We start from the raw sequence: 20,014 nt of genomic DNA, 5'->3' as shown, positions 1-20,014 counted from the left end.
TTAGTTTTGACGCTATTTATGAAAATCACGCATAAAATTTTATCTCTAGAATATTGGATTTGGCACCCAAGTACAATTTCTATCCCGAAGGGTATTGAAAGCATTGATATTGATCTCTATTATTGGCTCTCTGAAGAACCGTTTGTTTTTTGGACATACATGCTGCATCATGTGGCTTTTCTTCAGCCTGTCTCGGCTCAGCAACGATGCCGGCCGGTCTCGGCTCGACTCTGCTGCTGCTGCCGGTATCTGCTCAGCATTGCTGCTTTGTCGGGTCTGTAGGGTGGACTGCTGATGTACTGGCTAGGTTTCGGCTGATGATGGACGCTTCGATGGTGTCGAGCCGAAAAAGCGGTCGGTGCATACTTCATTCCCTGCTAAAAGGTGTGAGTGCTGTTCAATCGATGATGCGTTTGCTTCACTTGTCCCGGTCAGAATGAAAGGAAAAAATCGCGTTGCGCTATTTTATGGCTTCTTGGCAGACCCAGCGGCTGCTCATTCGCTGGTGTCTGCACCAATCAGAACGTGGTAATGGAATGATGCAAGAATTATGCGGTACCCATATTTATAGGTTCCCTTGATCTCAATGTTTTTCATTGAAAACAGTTTCATGCCTATTGAAACAAGTTTTTCGAGTCTTATCAAGCATGGACATGGAAGGCATACTTGAAATCTGTCGATTGAGGGGCTTACCGCAGAAATTCGTCCACTGAGACGAACGCTATTAACATTTAAAATCTTTCAACACAGCGCAACGCGGTCGATTGGAATATTTTGAAATGACAGCCGGTATAGTAAAGAGAGATGTAAGTCCTACGTCAAAAATATACGCACGCATGCATGTACGCTGCTGCCGTGACCGCAGCAGAACACCGCGGGACAAGTAACCGAAAGTCCGAATGAGGCGAAGGAAATGGCTCGCGTGCAAGGGAGACCAGCTTTCTTGTAATCAATAAAGCAGGCGCATTAGTCCCGCCTTTTAGTTAATCGGTATGAGTGCGAATATTATATGAAACCGTAACACTCACCAAAGGGGCGAGGCTAGAGGGTTTACATTTTTGACTATAATAAAGCTGCTTTTCCGCTCGCGCGAGCCATTTCGTTCGCAACATTCGGACTATCGGTTGCATGTTCCGCTGGCGTTTGTGGCGGTCGTGGCAGCCGGTGGAGTACATTTCTGCATGCGTATAAATTTTTACAGACTCTCCCTCTGACGCACGCTTGTGATTCTGCTAACGATGGAATTTTTCTGTCATCACAAATCGATTATGATTTGCACTTTGAGGACAATTTTTTTCGGTCCTCTCTTCAATAAAATTTTAGTTCTGAAAAGAACCGTATCATTTTCTTTAAAGCCCCAAATCAGCAGTAACAAAACCAAATCAGATTTTCGAAATCAAATTTCACATTACCGATACTAATGTCATTCATGTGAATAAACTTTTGTAGCATTTCCCTCTGACGCGCGCTTTTGATTCTGCTACAGACGGCAACTTTCTGCTGTCGCCAATCGATTATTTTTCACTGTGAGCCAAATTTGTCAAGGTTTACCCTTCCCTTGTATAGAATTTTGGTCCTGAAAAGAATTGATTAATTTCCAATAATGTGCCTTCCGAATCACTAACAGCAATCACACTAACAGCAAGTCCGACGCGCGCTTGCGATTCTGCTGCCGAAGTCAATTTCTGCTGTCGCCAAGCGATGATGATTTGCACTTTGGTGAAAATTTGTTTCGGCTAAACATTTTCTTCATTAAAATTGTTCTTAAAAGAACCAAATAATTTCCACTTATCGTCGGCGTCATCGGCACTCCAGTGAAATGTTCTCACATGCCTTTCTATACCCGGAGAAAATTAAACGGTGGGTCACAAGACCCGTAACTTACATCATTTTGATGTCCGTGTTGGAGATGCATGAACGGGATTGGTTGGTTCTGATATTTTACTGGGTTGGACAAGAGCTGAAATTTTCAATAGTTTATCGTAAATAATCAAAAGTTTTTGATGAAATTGACAAATTGCTGGAGAGTTTCCGAGTCGATTGATATAAATCTCAAAAATCCATCTAAGAATAAAGGCTCTATTGACGTTCAAAATCATACAGATTTCGTGATGGTCCCCAATTTTAGATTCTGATTTGACACCCAGTATCTTCGGGTAAGGCGTTGTCCAACGTCAAGGCTGGCTGGCTCACCATATTGGATGCAACTGTTATTTAATACAGAGGCCACTCCGATCTCAGGCTGAATAAATATTAAAAATAAATTCAATACATATCCAATCAAAATTAAAATCTGGAATCATCCTGGTACATTTGTACCTTTGAAACAGAAGTAAAGAAATTTGTCAACTAATCACTGCATAAATCCATATTTTTTGTATGTGTGTTTGTGGTATTGCTCGGTGTTGCACAAACACAATCACAATTTTACGAAGGACTGAAAGAAACAGACAACACACCATCGGTAGTAAATGATTTAGAAAGCTCTCTCAACCGTCCATTTTTTTTTTTAAATCTCAATCAAATGCAATCAAAATACAATAACGAATGCAATTAAAATCCAATTCCAATCCAGATTTAATAAAAATTTTGTCCAAATACGCTGCAGCAAAGATGGAGGTCGGACATGCAGTGAAACGACGAAATCGATTACGACGCATACGACAAATGGCTTTCCTGGTTGAAGGTGCTGTTGGTTAAACTGATTTTACCGTGTGTACGTAGCATAGAAAGTTTGCGGAGCGGAGTCAAAGTCGGCCAAACATGCTTGAGCGTTTGTAGTGAAGTTTCACAGACTTCCTCATATTGTTGATGGTTGGTGTTCAAGTTGGCACTTCGATCGTTCTTGTGCGATACTGTTGATTGAATAAATTGAGTGTTTGTCCCGCTGTTGGTAAAACATGGTGGATGCTTGACTAAACGATGAAAATCAATGTTGGTCAAACTGCTCTTGACCGTGTTTACATTTAGGGCAGTTGGTAATCCTACCAGAGAATAATCTTGTGGACTCAATTTTGAGTCCTTTCACCTACACAATTATGTTCATTCAATTCTCAAAGTGCCATCTCCAGTTTGAATGACACACATATTAGTGATGAAAAGAAATGTGAAGCTTTCAACAGGTTATTGTCATGCTTGATTTTGACACTCTACAAATCGAAAGAAACTAGCAACCATGTTTGTTAACGCAGCGTGAAATCACTTACATAACTGCATACATGTGGGATTGCCCATGCCTTGAAAAACCAAACCTCCCAAAACAATCAGCGGAGTTGAAGCTGAAGTTCAAAGTACTAGTTTGGTTTGGATTTCTGTGTTTCTGTGTCGAATTTTATGCCGGAAAAAAGAGGCAGCCGAAGTGAGCGCCGAAATTGGTGGTAATTGAAAATCATCAATTGCGTGAACACCGTCAACGGATGGGTATTTTCGGCGATGGTGTAATTGGTATGTGTCTCTGAAGACAGTGTAGGCTCCCTTTACGTTTTTATCGGTTGGTTTGGTTTGAGTATGAATCTCATAATACACATAACTGAAGGTTGGACAATTCCTGACTCCATTCATCTATTCATATATGTTTGTAAAGGCGACAGAAATAAATCCAAATTGCAAAAGTTGTCATGAAATAATACGAAAGTCCATCCATTTCTATAGCTGTTTGCTTCAACATACTTCTACACATCCTCAAAATGTTTCAACAAGGCGGTCAACCTTAAATTAGTTTTACTTATATAAAAAATCTCTATTATTGTAAGAATGCCTTTCTGTTTTCGCCGGACAGGTATCTAATTAAATCAACCTGCTCTATCTGCATCTGCACGCTGACACTGACGGCCAATTCGGTGCACTGCAGTTCCATTCTCCTCTTGGTGGCGGCACCTGTAATTACGTGCGTGCAAAATTTTGCTTTCTGCAGCTCGCTACAACCGCCACTTTAATTCGAAAGCCCATTTCACAAATTGGATAGATTAATTTCACTTGAGGTGGGCTACTGCCGCCACCAGTAGGTCGCTATGCAGTAGAGAAGGCTCAAGGCGGGCCCATTCACTTTTGTTCGTCGATGTGCCGCTATCAGTCTCGGGAAAGTGTTGAATATTTTCTTTATATGCACCGAGTATCGACCATTCCGAAGATAAAATTCGGTATTTGAATTTGTAATTTCCGTCATCGTCGTCGGGTAAATTTGTATCATTTTTCTACATGTCTGGTTTAAGTAACATGTTTCCGATACGGAATGACACTAAAATCGAAATTGAGCCGATTATGACTGTGGTCCAACAGAAATCCAGTCATGGTGGTCGAGTTATTGCATTCAGCGTTGGATAATACTTTAAGGCCGGAGAAAACTCGATGTAAGAGTAATGAAAAGGCATAACAGCAACAGAGGGTAAACCTGGCAGTGAGTGATAAATGTTTTCCGGAACAGCGATATTGTGGAGAAATGAACAGAGAAATGATGTGGTGCATTATCATTGCATTCGTTTCTATTTCGGCGTCAAGGGTTCAGGCAGGTAACTCATTATATCGCAGTTTATACGATGGTAAATTAGATCCATACGTATGTGCCGGACATGACAGCAAACGTACAGTCGAGGAAGTGTCCTGTCATCGATGGTAATGGTTTCCAGAAGGCATTGGAAGATGTTGCGTAATCAGAAAAGACTGATTATGCATTCAAGAAAATGAATAATTACCAGCGGTTGTGGAATTTACATATAAAATGTATGTGGGCGGCGATCAAGGAGAATCACAATACTCCCACGATTTACAAAAGCGAGTTCATCACGAGAACGATTGAAACAAAATCCAAGAAGAACCCCTCTCCGATAACAATTGCACATAGTTTTTGCCGCTTTTCTTTATCAGTTGAAATTCACTATCAAACAATTTGGAACAGAAAATGGAATATAACAGCCACAAGTGACAGGTGCATTTCGTAGAAAATCATAAAACCACAATGTTTTTGAAACACAACATTAGCAACATGAGCTATGACAATTGTGGAACTTCAACAGTTTAATTAATTATTTTTAAGCGTTTACCCTAGAAACTCTTATTTAAAGCAAAAGGTAAAAGATGTATGCGTCATTTAAAGAGAAAACAGAGTTTTTACTCGACCACAAAATTAAAAATTTTAGGTAAAAATAGTATAAAAATAACAGATATAAATGTGTGTGTGTGAGTCATCCTCTACCCCTCACCCAGCTGGGGGTGTTGGTCAAGTAGTACTACGAATAATTTGATCAGATCTCATGCTTCGTTATGGTGTCCTTTTTGTTACAAAGGCTAGTACTACAAAAAGGATTCACTTCTGGTGCAAGAAAGGTTTCTTCAGAAAGTGTGGGGAATAGGATGTACTAGTTGTTCATAACAGGAACAGCAAAACTTCACAAGGACGCCCTTATTCGTAATAGCTACTCAGGGAATAGAAGGCCGAGAAGAGCCACTGTTGCCAACTAAAGCGTGAACCGGATACCTGGGACTCCCACAATATCCGCGGCAATAGCAGCAACGATGCCCTGTACGTATTTATTGTTAAATTTGATGAATTTATATATTTTAAAAGCAATGAAAGGAAGAAAAATAAAGAACAGAATCGCATCGCTTCGCTCACTCGCCAAAAATGGATTTATTAGCCATTGTTTCAAGCAAAAGAAGATAATTCAATGCATTCAAAAATGAAGAACATGTAACATTCAGACAGTGATGCAAAATGCGATTCGAATAATAAAACATTCTTTATCATGGTCTAAATGATAGGATTTGACTTATGCATGATTTGAATCGCCGATGAGATTTGAGAATTTGAGATTTTAAAAAAACTGCTTCTGAGCCTATTAAGGGAAAGGAAAACATCTCAGCATCTTTAGAGGAGGCTTCCAAGCCCCTTGAATCGAGGCTTCCAAGCCACTTTGAAGAAGGCTTCCAAATTCCAAGCCTCTTAAAATAAAGCTTCCGAAGATCTTGAAAGGAGGCTTCCAATACAGACTTCAATAGCAGACTTGCGAGCCTCTTGAAAAGGCTTTCGAGCCTATTGAAAGGAGGTCTCCAAGCATCTTAAACGAAGGCTTCCGAGCCTCTTGAAAGGAGACTTCCGAGCCTCTTTGATGGATGCTTCTGAGCCACTTAAAGGAAAGAAAAGTTTCGGAGCATCTTGAAAGGAGGCTTCCAAGCCTTTTGAAAGAATAATTTCGAGCCCCAAGAAAGGAAACTACCAAGCCTCTTGAGAGAAAGCTTCCGAGCCTCTTGAAAGCAGTCTCCTGAGCCTCTAGAAAGGAGGCTTACGAGCCTCTTAGTGGGAGGCTTCAGAACCTCTCGAAAGGAGACTTACGAGTTGCGTGGAAGAAGGCATCCGAGTCTCTTGGTAGGAGGCTTCGAAGCCTCTCAAAAAGAGGCTTACGAGCTGTTCGAAATGAGCCTTCGGAGCCTCTTGAAACGATGCTTACGTGCTGCTTAAAATGAGGCTTCTTAGACACTTAGAAGGAGGCTTCCAAGCATCTTGCAATGAATCTACTGAGCTCTTTGAAAAAAAAACGGAGTGGGCTAGATCCACTGCGAGGACTAGTTGAGTAGATCGTTTCGTGCAAACGCTCCGGCTTCGGATCGTCGGAAAGCTATCTCCACCCGAAATCTATAGATCGAATTCGGCACTCATCAGGTCACCTGTTGACGCGAATCGTTGATTACGGGGGAGCTTCCGACGTTGGGGAACTCCCGGATAGGATTGTCCAGGACCGGGGAATATCCAAGTTGTCCGCTATCAAGGCGGGAGCTGAATGGTTAACCGGTTAAGCAGGAAGCCAAACGGCTCAAGGGCCTGGGAAAGCAAGTCATCGGAGTAGGCTATGTCCACCGCCGGAAACTAGTTGAGTAGATCGTGGCGTGTAAATGCACCGGCCGTAGATCGTCGGGACATTTGAAAATTTTTGGAGTAGTTTCCGGAGAAACTCCAAGAATTTTTAATGCGTAAATAAGTTTACATCGACCAACGCCGTCGATCACCAATCAACGGCGTAGTGACGCCACGCCACTGCTACTGACTGAAAAACACCGACTTGAAGTACTGAGCGATGTCTAGCTCGCTTTAACCCTTTAACGCTTTAACTTGAATTGTATAGTGTTTATAGGCTATGCAGTCAAATTACCAGCTAAAACGCTATAATGATTCTGATCTGATCGACGCCAACGAAATGGTTGGTTCGATGAGGAGTGTCAGCGAGTGACGGACGAGAAAAATTTTGCTAGGAGTGGAATGCTAGTGGCTAGTACCCGTTCCAACAGAGAGCGGTACAGTGTAGCAAGGGCAGAAGAGAAACGAATCCACCGCAGAAAAAGGCAACACGAAAAAAGTGTGATAGCTGAAACGCAGGAGAACATGGATAGAAACGATATGCGGTGGTTTCACGTAACTGTCAATGGCGCGCGGCATAAGACTGCGCCAGTGCCCGCCATGTGCAATGACCGTGAGGGGAATTTGCTGACAGACAAGACTATGGTGGCAGCCAGGTGGAAGGAGCACTTCGCAGATTTGTTGAACGGTGAAAATGAAGTTGTATTAAGGAGCAAGATGGAAATAGTCGGCAACAGTCAAGCTGTGGAACCACCAACGCTGGACGAGGTTAAGAAGGCTCTAAACGAGCTGAAAAACAGTGAAGCTGCTGGGAAGGACGAGATCCCGGTCGAGCTTCACAAACACGGAAGTGAGCAGCTGCATCGATCAATCCACCACATTATCCAGAAAATATGGGATTATGAAGAACTGCCTGCCGGCTGGTTGGATGGCCTCATATGCCCAATCTATAAGAATGGGCACAGGCTAGAGTGTTCCAATTACAGAAGAATCACCCTTCTGAACTCGGAGTACAAGATCCTGTCGCGTATATTGTTTACCAAACTGAGACCGCTTGAGGAGTCCTTCGTCGACGAATACCAGGCAGGTTTTTGTGAGGGCCGATCAACGATGGATCAGATGTTTAGCCTGTGGATGATCCTTGATCCGGGACTATAACTTGCAGATTTACCATCTGTTAATTAATTTCAAAGCAGCGTACGATTCAGTAAAAAGAAATGATAAATAAGTAGATAATGTCTGAGCATGGTTTTTCGGCGAAACTGATAAGACTGATACGTACAACACTGGATGGCTTGAAATCAAGTATTCGGATTGCGGACGAAGTGTCAACCTCGTTTGTGACCTCGAATTTATTGTTCAACATTGCACTCGACGGCGCTATTAGGAGATCTGGCGTGCAGAGGATTCGGCACTATCATCACACGGTCGCATATGCTCCTGGGCTTTGCGGACGACATCGACCTTATTGGAATCGATCGCAAAACAGTAGTGGAGGCTTTTGTCCCACTGAAGAGGGAGACGGCGAGGATAGGTTTAACCATTAACTCTACCAAGACAAAGTACGTGATGGCAGGTAGAGATAGAGGAAGACCTAGTGGTGTAATTGCTGAGGTAGTGCTTGATGGGGGTGTGTTTGAAGTTGTTGAAAACCTTATTTACCTTGGAACGCTTGTGACATGTGACAATGACGTTTCCCGTGAAGTGAAAAGACGTATTGCTGCTGCGAATAGGGCCTTTTACGGATTACGTAACCAGCTTAGGTCCCGCAGCATGCAGACGGAAACAAAATTTGCTCTATACAAAACTCTGATTCTACCAGTGGCCCTTTATGGACATGAAGCATGGACGTTAAAAGAGACCGACCGGAGAGCTTTCGGGGTTTTCGAGCGAAAAGTGCTGCGCACAATACTCGGAGGGAAACTAGAAAATGGTGTGTGGCGCAGACGCATGAATCATGTGCTGTATCAAGTATACAAAGAAGAAAATATTGTGAATCGTATAAAATACGGCAGACTTCAGTGGACTGGTCACTTAGTGCGAATGTTGGAAGAAAGAATAGTGAAAACAATATTTAATAGATTTAACAGAATCCACGCGGTGGAATCGGACATGGAGACACTGAATGTTCGGGGAAGCTGGAGGATCATCGTCCAAGACCGACGATTATGGAGCTCTACAATACGCCAGGCATAAGTGTATCGACGCTGTAGCCAACCCGGTATCAGGTAGGTAAATTTTACTTATAAAAAAATTCTGCTGGAGAACTGTACTAGAAATTCGAAAAGCTTTGACAATAGTCGCCATTTTGTTGAATTTAAACTAAATTATTTTTTTTTCAAAAATTACAGTTGATTGACAGTGTATTATAATATACGATAAAGCAAACTTCATCAAAATTGACCAATATATCTGTTTTATATTGTTATTTAAAAGTGCCCTCTCAATAAACTGAACAGTCTTTAGTTTGGATATGCTTGGAAAATGACATCTCTTGTGGTCCGAGGTAAACGACAGGAAAGTTCAAGGTATTTAGGGTTATCGTGATGATGTCTATATGTAGGTCTTTTATGGTTTCCTTTATTTTTCTGACATAAAAATCTAATACCCTTGTTTTTTCCCTTTATTTCTGTGAATTTTGAAATTACTTCAGTTCTTCACTTTCTTTGTTTTTTCTTTCTCCAGAGTTTTTCTCTGATTTGTCTCTGCCTTTCTGCTCCAGAGAGCTCTGTAGCTCTGGCCATCCCCCAAGGAACAATCAAGGTTGTATCAGAGTTTTTTAGCTTACTCCCAGTCGAATAAAAAATAATGGTTTATATCTGCTTTTTGGCGATGATTTTTGACGTAGGACTTACGTCTTTCTTTACTATACTGGGTGTCATTTAGATTTTTGGAAATCGAGAGCGTTACGCTGGAAGGATTTCGAACATTACTAGCGCCTTTATCTTTCGGTGGATTTTAAAGATTTATATATCAATCGACTCGGACACTCTCCAGCAATTTGTCTTGAGATTATTAATGATAAGCTAGTGAAATTTTTAATTCTTGTCAAAGCCATTTTTCAAAGGAGGATCAAAGGATTTTAAAGATTTATATATCAATCGACTCGGACACTCTCCAGCAATTTGTCAATTTCATTGACGCTTTAGATTATTAACGATTAGCTATTGAAATTTTTAATTCTTGTCAAAGCCAATAACAATTTCATATATAACCCGTGCATTCCTAACAAGGACATCAGAATGCAGTATCCCACGGGCCTTTAGGTCCACCGCAATAAAGAAGCTATGCCTGCCGTGTGTGAGGCATTTCAGTTTGTGAGAGCAGCGCGTACTGACGTGCTTTTTGCTCGCGCATTTTTTTTTTCGTTCGTTCGCTGTGTTTGCATACAGTCGTCAGCGGGAGAGCTGCCCTGCTGGTCGGTGGGTCTGCCAGCATTATTTTTTCTCAGCGGTCGCTGTGTTTACGTACACAGCATGCAGTCGACAGCAGGAGAATATGCATGAAAGAAGTGGACATATTTTTTTTTTGTCATTATATGCTTGATGATGGTCGGATGCAGTTTTGTCGGTTGCGATTGATGCGATTGCTCATCGCATCGCTCGAAGTTCACGGCTATGCTGATATCTGATTATGTTATTATTTATTAGTTTTATTTCCTGAAGTTTCGAATACACAAATTGCTAATAATTCTACACAGCTTGTTGTTTTCAAAATCAATACCTATTATCAAACCCCAGAAATTCAAAAGTTGAATATAAATACATTACCTTTATATAAGTGCTACGTCTACTCGCAGTTATGTAGAAAACATTACCTATCCTAGTTTTTTTTTCTGGTGAAACCATGTTTAATTTAAACCATAGTTTAAATCAATGTGCTTCGTTCATATTATTTAGTATTTTTAAATGTTTTATTAATTGTCATATCCAATTACTTCTGAAACAATTTCGACGAATAATCTCTTTGACTGATACGAAAATTATTTTAAGTTTTAGTCAAATGTATTTACTTGTCATAAGATGAGTTTGTAGGTACTATTCCATTTAATTCCACTAGTTTAGTGTACCTTTGACAGATACGTATTTCGACCTCAACAGTAAGGTCGTCTTCAGTGTCTCGTACTTGACTCGACTTGCACTTTGATTACCCAAATAATGCATTGATATTTTAGACACTTATCAAGGTGACTAATTTCACCGAATAAAAAGTAAAAAAATGTATATTCAAGATATTTCGATTATGAAAATCATTATTTATTGAAAGTCTCGCTAATAAAGATATAAAAAAATCAGTATTTTTTTTCAAATCACCGCATTTTTTTTTCTTAGCGACATTTTAAATGCGAATAATACTTGAACTGCATAAAATATGTCTCTATAAAACCGTTATTCCTGGCCCTATCATAGCTTTTAGAACAGCTAGAGGTTTTATCTTGCCTTTTTTTAAACCATGTAATGACCAGCATGATATTGGTCTAAACTAAAAGCTTAGAGGTTTTCATTGCAAAAATTACAGCACCATAGTAAAGATAGCGGAAACACATAAACAAACATTGTTCGCCCATGGAATCGCATGCGAGTATTTCCAGAAGCAAGTATTTCAATGAAATATTATAAAGTGATAATAGTTTATCGATGTTTTATGTACCAAGTGTAATGTAACATTTAATATAATTGAACTATTTTCGACTACTCGGGTATAGAACCTATAAACCGAGACTTTATATTGGAAGTCAAAACACGGTTCTCTAGTACTCTTGCGTATCTACATGACAACTGTATAAAACAAAAATAAAACCTTAAGCCTTCGAGCATGCTATTATAAAACCTCTGTAAAACTAGCATTAGTCTTCGAAGCATTGTAATTGTTACTTAGGCCGTAAGTTGCTCCTAGTTGAACCATTTCTCGAGCACGACGACACGCCACATTGTCCCTGACGCCAAATGGATGAGGATGAGAAGCTCAAGGCCCCGTCCATCCTGTAAAATACCGCCAAATGGGGTAACTAGCAAAACTTTGACGTGATCCCAAAGCATATTGTTATACCCTAGAAAAGGTTCTTACGCTGGGATACGCGCCGCGTAAAAAAACGCCATTATTTAAAAAAGCGACTTCATTGAAGATCCCAACCTTTTTGAAACCTTATTGAAGATTACCACGAGGAACATTCCATAGTTGTCTCAGAACGGGGGGTTAATCATCGGAAGTATCGAAACCCAAAAAGGAAATTCTTTTCGTCTACTCTCAACGATCGTTGCGACGAATAGTTGTAAAGCTGTTCTATTTTCCTTCTCCTTGTTTTGCTTTTAATAAAATAAATGCGAGCTCGATAACCGGAGCACTACTGTCAGTAACCACATATGTGCCATATAGAAAAAAAAAACAGCAGATCAAGAAAACGATCGTTAAAGATAAAATCAATATTTTCTTCGATGTGGCTGATTTAATTTTTTAAACATTTTTGATGTTAGTATTGTGTAAAAATATGTATTTTTCACTGTGTGTTGCATCACTGAAATGATGTTTATTTATTTCATATAAAAAATCCATGGACAGGATGTGCAGTTACTTTGCCTATTGAAAGGAAGAGTAATCGCATACAATAAAAAAAATGCATTTCGCATTATCCTCGTGCTTTTACCATATATATGATAATACAATGGCCATCGTACTTGTCTGTACCAAAATTACAAAAAAACAAACGAAATTTTTAAATTGTTTTGTACCCACCCATTAACCAATAGAATTTCAAAAGGTTTGTTCAACTGTGTAAGTGCTTAATGAACACTGAGCTGCAAGGCGGCAATGTACCAGTGGGGGATGTAATGCCAATGAAGAAGAAGAAAAATACATGTACGCATAGAATAGAATGCTATTCAAATGAATTTATAAATTGTTTTATAAAACGCGTCATTTTTATAACGGTGTCACACAAAAACATTCAACATTTGAGAGCAATCAAATCAAAAACTTCTATTTTAAAATGTATTCAAGAAATCACGGATTTTTTTAACAGACCGCCCTAGTAACATTTTGGTTTTATGCTGGTTTTATAGAAATCATGAAGAGCAAATAATGGTTTTCCTGACCGTTATAAAACTAAAAATATTGCACTGCCTGTACATCATAATTTACGCGGATTCATGTAGGTATCTAAATAAGGGAAGATCCATTAATTACGTAACGCAAAAATTGGCCATTTTCAACCGCCCCTCCCCCCCGTGTCACACTTTTTGTATGAATCATTGAAAATTTTGGTATGGCTTGTCACACTTCGGTCAACCCCCGTCCTCCCTCTGGGGGTTACGTTATTTGTGGATGCTCCCTAATTTGTGTAATAATATTTGAAAAAAAATGATACATTGTGTTGATAGCACTTTTATCCTCCTCTATGATAAGTTAGAACAGCATAGAATCAAACACATTTTTTTGGAATACAAAAAAATGAAAAACCCTTCAATTCTTTATGAATTGAGTAATATACGTAATACGATTGTAGGTACCTATATAGAATATCCGAAAATCTCCTAAGTTGTTTGAGGAAATTCCAAAATTCTTGATTTGCTTTGGGGCTGTCCATAAACCACGTAGACTCTTGAGGGGGTGGGAGGGGTTTTGAAAAAGTCTACGTTAGTCTACGAAGGGAGACGGGGGGGTATACCAAAATTCTACGTAGACTTTTATATTTTTTTGGAAAACCACTTATACACCTGTACATGTTCACCTTCACTATTGTTTGTTTTTTTTTAGGATTTTCCCAGATTTTTTTGAAAGTTTTTATCGAAATAATCTCTTGAATTTCTCTAGAAAAATCTAATAAAATTCACTGATGTAATAGTCTGAACTATGGCATAAAACTATATGGATTTCCCCAGGAAATTCTTCTATATTGAGCAGGAAAATTCTCCGAAGTATTCTATAAAAACTTTCAAAAAAATTTCAAAATTTCCACTTGGATTTTATTGCAGATTCTACTAGAATATCTTTAGATTTTCGCCGGGAACTTCTTTAGAAACTACAAGTGATTCTTTAGAATTTTCACGAAAAAATATGCGCACCTCAACGGGGAATTCTCCGAAATTTCCGTAAGAAACCCTTCACTGGATATTTTCTGGGAAGTCCCCAGGAAATTTTTCTTAATTTCGGAAATTCTTCGGAATTTTCGCAAGAAATTCTTTGGATAGATAAGCGAAATTCTTCGAAATGTCCATGAGAAATCTTCGTATATTTCACGGCAATTTCTTCGGAAGTACTAATGCGAGTTCTTTGGAATAATCGATGGAAAATCTTCGGAATTTCTAAAGAAACTATTAAAAATTTCCACGAGACATTTTTTGAATTTCCCATCAAAAACTCTTTGAGATGCTGCAAAAAAAATTTTGCAATTTTCGTAAGAAAGCCTTTGTATTTTCCTAAAAAATATTCGAAATTTTTACGAGAAGTTCACCAAAACTACAACTGAAAATTCTCTGTAATAATTTCCACCGCAAATTATTCGGAAAAGCCTTTGGAATGTCTATAGGATTTTTTTAAATTTCCTCCGGAAACTGTTTCAAATCTGCAAGAAGGTTATTCAATGGGATATTGCATGGAATTTTCAAGAAAAGAATCGGAATTTTCACTGAGAGTTCTTTGAAATATTATCGGGAAGCTTTAAAGATTATCAATCGGGATCTTCTACGAAAATTTCCACGAAAAACTCATTGGAATGTAGACTTGACATTCTCGGATTTTCAAATCGAAATTTTTCGAAATTCTGAAAATTAATCGGTTTTCTACACATTTGAACTGGCGTGGAGAATTGTAGGTCAGATACGTGATAGTTTTTGAGCTGTGACGCGCCGATGCAAAAGTGTGCAGGAGGAGGAGTCGAATTGGACAGAGGATTAAATTTGATTTTGATGTTGATTGTCCAATCACATTTGATATTTTGTAAAATTTGAAAAGTCTACATAGACTTCAAGGGGGTAGGGAAGGGGTTTCGGAAAAGTCTACGAAAGTCTACTAGGGGGGAGGGGGGTTTGAAAATGTGAAATTTCGGTCTACGTGGTTTGTGGACAGCTCCTTTATACTTCCTTATTTCAATTGACAAAGACGATTACACAAAAGTATTTTAACTTTTTTCTAACGAACATTGCATATCAGTGCCTACAATTTCCATTAAATTAAGTTACGTACCTCATACTGGTTCGGTAATTTTTCCTCCTTCGAAGTTTATCCGTTTCGCGGTATCCGTTTATGTAAAAAAAATCCACCGAAGACACGCACAACTTCCAAATCGCTCTTAACGAGGCACCTCCAATCAATCAGCCCGACGAAGAACTGCTCACTAATTCAATACACCACTTCCAGCGGGTAGCCCAACAAATGGCAATAAAATCACTTTCTTCTGTTCAACAAAAGTAACACCACCGGATCGGTTCAATCCACCACGCTTCGCGTTCGACGACACGGCTCTGGTTAAAAGAGTTTTTCTATCACTCGAAAATCCTCCGTTAATTTGTGCGCGCAAACAGCTTCACTTTCAATCACGTTTACCCTCGATGCAAGATTTTTTTTCTGATCCTCCAAGTGAGACGGTCTGGTACCGACTGCCGGAATGAACCCACTGTCTACCAACGAGCAACTGAGCGCGCGGGCATTTGGCTTCGAGACCCCACTAAGGCCCCACAACGCAACGACGACGGCAGCGAAGATGCTGAGTAGCGCTGACGACGGAAAACAGTCGACTGAAGAAAAGCAAAAACTACCGACTCGATTCACTTTTGCTGTTGCACTTTCGGCTTCATCAATGCGCAGAAATGCACGGAATTGGGCCCGCCGCGTTAACTCGCAGTATCCGAGGCTGAATACACTTACTTCATGTGCGCTGAGCAGAGTCTTTGTTGAACGAACTCTTTGCCGCCGGATCCCACACACTTCACACTACTGCTTCCCTTATACTGGGCTGGGGCTTGGGCTTATTGTTAATTAGTATGCTTTACTACCATTCATGCACTATTCAAATCGAAAGCATGCTCATTGAAGTTTCTTCTTGTACTCGAAGACCGTCTTCCTGTAAAAGATCGCCGCACAACAGATGCTGTTTATCGCGAAAGCACCTTCGCTTTTTTATAGATCTCAGCATCCACCTGATGATTGGTGCATTGGCGTTCACCTTTTTTGATCTTCTCCAGCAAGCTTACTAAAAAATCGATTCAGATTATCGTTGCACCATCTGGCACCTTGAGCCCATGAGTAAATGTTCTGCATGGCGAAGAAGTTTTTAGTTTTATACGTGGGAACCCCACCAAAAATGGAACCAGTGGACGAGTATGTCATATTGTTGATGACTGTAATATGGAAAAGTCGATATGGTTATAGGTTGCCGGTTAGACTATTGATTTCATGTGGAAGTGACTTGCAATATCAAAGGCCAGCCCTACTGCCCGTTGGCGTGGGTTTGCACATGAAACGGATTGATTGTTTCGAAAAAATAATGTTGCTTGGTGTCTATTGTTTGGCAGATTTTGGAAGATTTAAACACATTGAAAACGCTTTCTCGTCTGGTAAATTTTGAAGCTTTTTTTTGTGCTTTGATAAAAACTGTGATTTTTCATAAATTGAGGGTCGCGGAAAGACAACTATGGGTTATTCCTTATTTGGCTATTTGAAACAGACCATACAAACATTGGTTGTCAAAAAAAAATGCATGATTCTGCCAAAGTGGTAAAGAAGTTTCTGCTACATTCTTCAACTGCGTCAACAGTGCACACATTAGTTGAAAATGACCAAACTGTTTTCTAGAATCCGATGCCCTTCAATATACATAATGACCTAAATATTAAAGGATTTCTTAATCTTTGAGGTATTAAGGGAACTGCTCCTTGAATTCATACTATGTACCCAAATGAATACCATTCGAAAACAAAGAATTGGTGCGCTAATAGTTTTATTTCACATTTTTGTGATTTTTTTCAGCAGTGGCACGCCGGAAAACAACAAAACACGACACAAATTGAGCCGAAATTGCCTGTTTTGCGAATGTTATTGATATAGGAGCATGTTATTAATAAAGGAACAGATACCCTATATGGATCATGATTATGACTGAGAAAGTTGTCACCGAATGACATTACAAATTTGCCAACAAAATTATACGTATATCTCAAATTAGAAATGTTATTTTCAAATATGTATGATCATCTGTCGCTTGTAGTAATCTGTAGCAATAAAACTTTAATTCCTGTGATTGTCAATCAGAAATTACATATTTATTACATCAACCATCATTCAACATAAACGCAAGACTTTTAATTGATGTGTATTTTGGCACTCTCTGTCGGCTCTAACAAAAAACTGCAGTTAAACATTTCGGTAAAGCCGACAGAGAGTGCAAAAATATACTTCTTTATTGTAAATTATATGTGTCTAATATTAACGCAATCGTTTCAGGATCCTAAAGTAAATACTGTGCTGCTGCTCGTGGATACCTTTCGGAAAACCCACCTCAACTTTAATTTATTAGGTAGGTTACGCTATTTTCTGTTTTATAACCATAAATCAATTTGAGGCTTGTTTGCTCCAGGCCATACGTCAGTTTTGTGCTTCTTTTGATGCAACTAAGAAATAATAACCCAGGTAATGCTCGTTAATTAGCCGAAACAAATGAATGACATCAGATAAGGGTTTGTAGAAATTTCCTATTGATGCTGTGATTGATGGGGTTCAATTTCAAAAAGTAAACACCACCCTGCTGGAACATAAATATTGTAAAGGCCACACAGTGATCACCTCAACGACCACCTGAGAGGCCACTTCATTTGGCCAGCAGCTCTGAGGATGGGGTTACGTAATCTGACTAAAATAAAGTGCCCTCCTTTAGTATCCGATCGACCTTGACGCATTTGTTTCGGCTGGTTTTTATTTCTCCTCCATTTGCCTTGTTCCAGTATTGAATCGTCGTCCCCTCGGGGTATGAATAATACCTACGAGCTGGTTATTGTTCGATAATAGGTTTTCACTGTTCAGGCAGCCATGATCTGCATACGGTGTGAACAGCATTACAAAATCGTAGCGAAAAACTTCAAAAGAGCACTGATTGACATTTGGTATTTACCACTTTCACAGTCCAAGGGCAGGCATGCATCATACTTTAGCATTACATCAATAAAATATCTTCAATCTTTAAGAAATAAACAAGTCGATAACAAGAATTCCCTGCTTCAAATATGAGAGGCACATGAGGCTGAAATGTATGCCCACGTGATTTAGTTTAATCAAGGGACGACTAGGTTGAACAAAAAATCCTGTAACAAGTTTTTTCTCTCGGTACAATCTTGAAGTAAAGCGGATACTTTAGAATAACAACCCTACACTGTATAGCCTGATATCGATGGAAATGGCAACGTATGAAATGGTATGATATCGTAAAAATAATACTGGCATCACTTGAAACTTTATCTCACGTTGTCTTTGTTCGATAGAATTTATTTTCAAAAATTCAGTACCTCTGAGACATCCACTACATGATAGTATAGGCTTCCCTCTATCACGTAGGTGTAATTCTAGACCAAAGGGCGTAGGTGTAATTCTTGGCCAAACAGCCAAAAATTATACTTTTTGGTTATTTGTCTATGTATATTAGAGTGGGGCGTCATGGTCATTTTTTCAAATCAATGGTTTTTCGAAGCCATTCTGGGTCCTAAACAACTGTGCAGAATTTGGGACCGATTGGTTGCTTCCTCGCTTTCCGCATTGCGTTGGAAGTTTGTATGGAAATTAGTATGGGAGAACGTATATTTTTGCATTTCTAGTACTAGAGGTTTCAGTTCAACGTAAACCAAGTGGCACATTACGTTAAAGTATAACCCAAAGGATGCCGAAAAAACTTTGCTAAGGAAGGCACGTTGCTGGAACGTCCACGAAAAAAGTTATAACGCTTCGAAGATTGAGTGTTCAAACCATATGCAAAAAAATCATTTATTCTGCCAGCACTGCCGAACTACGTGGAGCAATAATTTAACTGAGTGTTATTTCAAAATTATTGATTTTATAGGACTTTGGAGTCAATGGGAGATATTCGGAATGATTTCACAAAGTAAAAATTTCGACTGGAAGGAAAATGGGTTTTTTCTTTTTGACAATTAGGGTAACGATGGTATTTTGGACATCTGAATATATTTTGGACTTTTGGCTATATTTTGTTTATTTTGTTACATGAATGTGGTTATAAATGTGATTATGGAAGAGACCAAAGAGACACATGATTCCTACTTATTTAAAGAAAGCTAGGTTGAAAAACACGTAAAATATAACCAAAAGTCCAAAATATATTCAGATGTCCAAAATACATCATTTACCCTACAGGTAGTCCGGTAGTGCTGGCAGAAACATTGATTTCTTGCATATGGTTTGAACAATCAATTTTCGAAACGTAATAACATTTTTTGTAGACCTTCCAGCTGCGTACCTTTTTTGGCAAAGTCTTTCGGCATCCTCCAGGCTATATGCTAACGTATTGAGTCACGTGTTTGATGATAAATTGAAGCCGCTAAGAGCAAAAATGTAAAAAAGAACGTTTTCCCATACTAATCTCCATGTAAACTTAAAACGCGATGCGGCATGCGAGGTCGCAACCAATTGAGCCCATATTTTGCACAGTTGATTGGGGTCCCAAAACGATTCAGAAAAACCTTGATCTCACTTGATCGGACGAAGTTTTCGTTTTCCCATACAACTGCGCCCCACTCTAATGTATATAGCTAAGTATGTTGGCGAGGAACCGCTAGCGCTTCGATGGTGGCCGAAGTGTTCGCCTTACGTCAGGTATAGCAGGAACACCGCGAATACAACGTGCCCACACATCATCTATTCATCGAATTCAAAGCCGCATATGATATCGGGACCAGCTATGGCTGCTAATGCACGATGACGGATTTCCGGATGAACAGATACGGTTGATCAAGGTGAAGTTGGATCGGGTGATGTGCGTAGTTCGAGTTTCAGGAGCATTTTCGAATCCCATCGAAACGCACAAGAAGGTTACAGCAAGGTGAAGGTGTTTCGTACGTAACTTTGAGAAGATGGAGGAAGCCTACATCACACTGAAGAGGGAAGCAATATGGATCGGCATGTGCATGATAGGAAGAGGCAGAAGACAGTGTTAGCCAATCATTACGAGTT

The 20,014-nt window shown here is 39.4% G+C and overlaps 1 protein-coding gene across 1 annotated transcript in view; it reads right to left on the bottom strand.

The window, feature by feature from the left end:
* Positions 1 to 16,066, bottom strand: part of LOC134214136 (uncharacterized) — a 45,026-nt gene extending 28,960 nt beyond the window's left edge. Inside the window, exon 1 of the mRNA XM_062693558.1 lies at positions 15,029 to 16,066. Coding sequence (XP_062549542.1) covers positions 15,029 to 15,033 — 5 coding nt within the window. The 5' untranslated portion in view covers positions 15,034 to 16,066. The remainder of the gene's footprint in view (positions 1 to 15,028) is intronic.
* Between the last annotated feature and the right edge of the window lie 3,948 nt (positions 16,067 to 20,014).

The sequence above is a fragment of the Armigeres subalbatus genome, chromosome 2 (assembly GCF_024139115.2).
Source record: "Armigeres subalbatus isolate Guangzhou_Male chromosome 2, GZ_Asu_2, whole genome shotgun sequence".
NCBI classification, from domain to species: domain Eukaryota; kingdom Metazoa; phylum Arthropoda; class Insecta; order Diptera; family Culicidae; genus Armigeres; species Armigeres subalbatus.
This window is presented reverse-complemented; position numbering and strand designations above follow the sequence as displayed.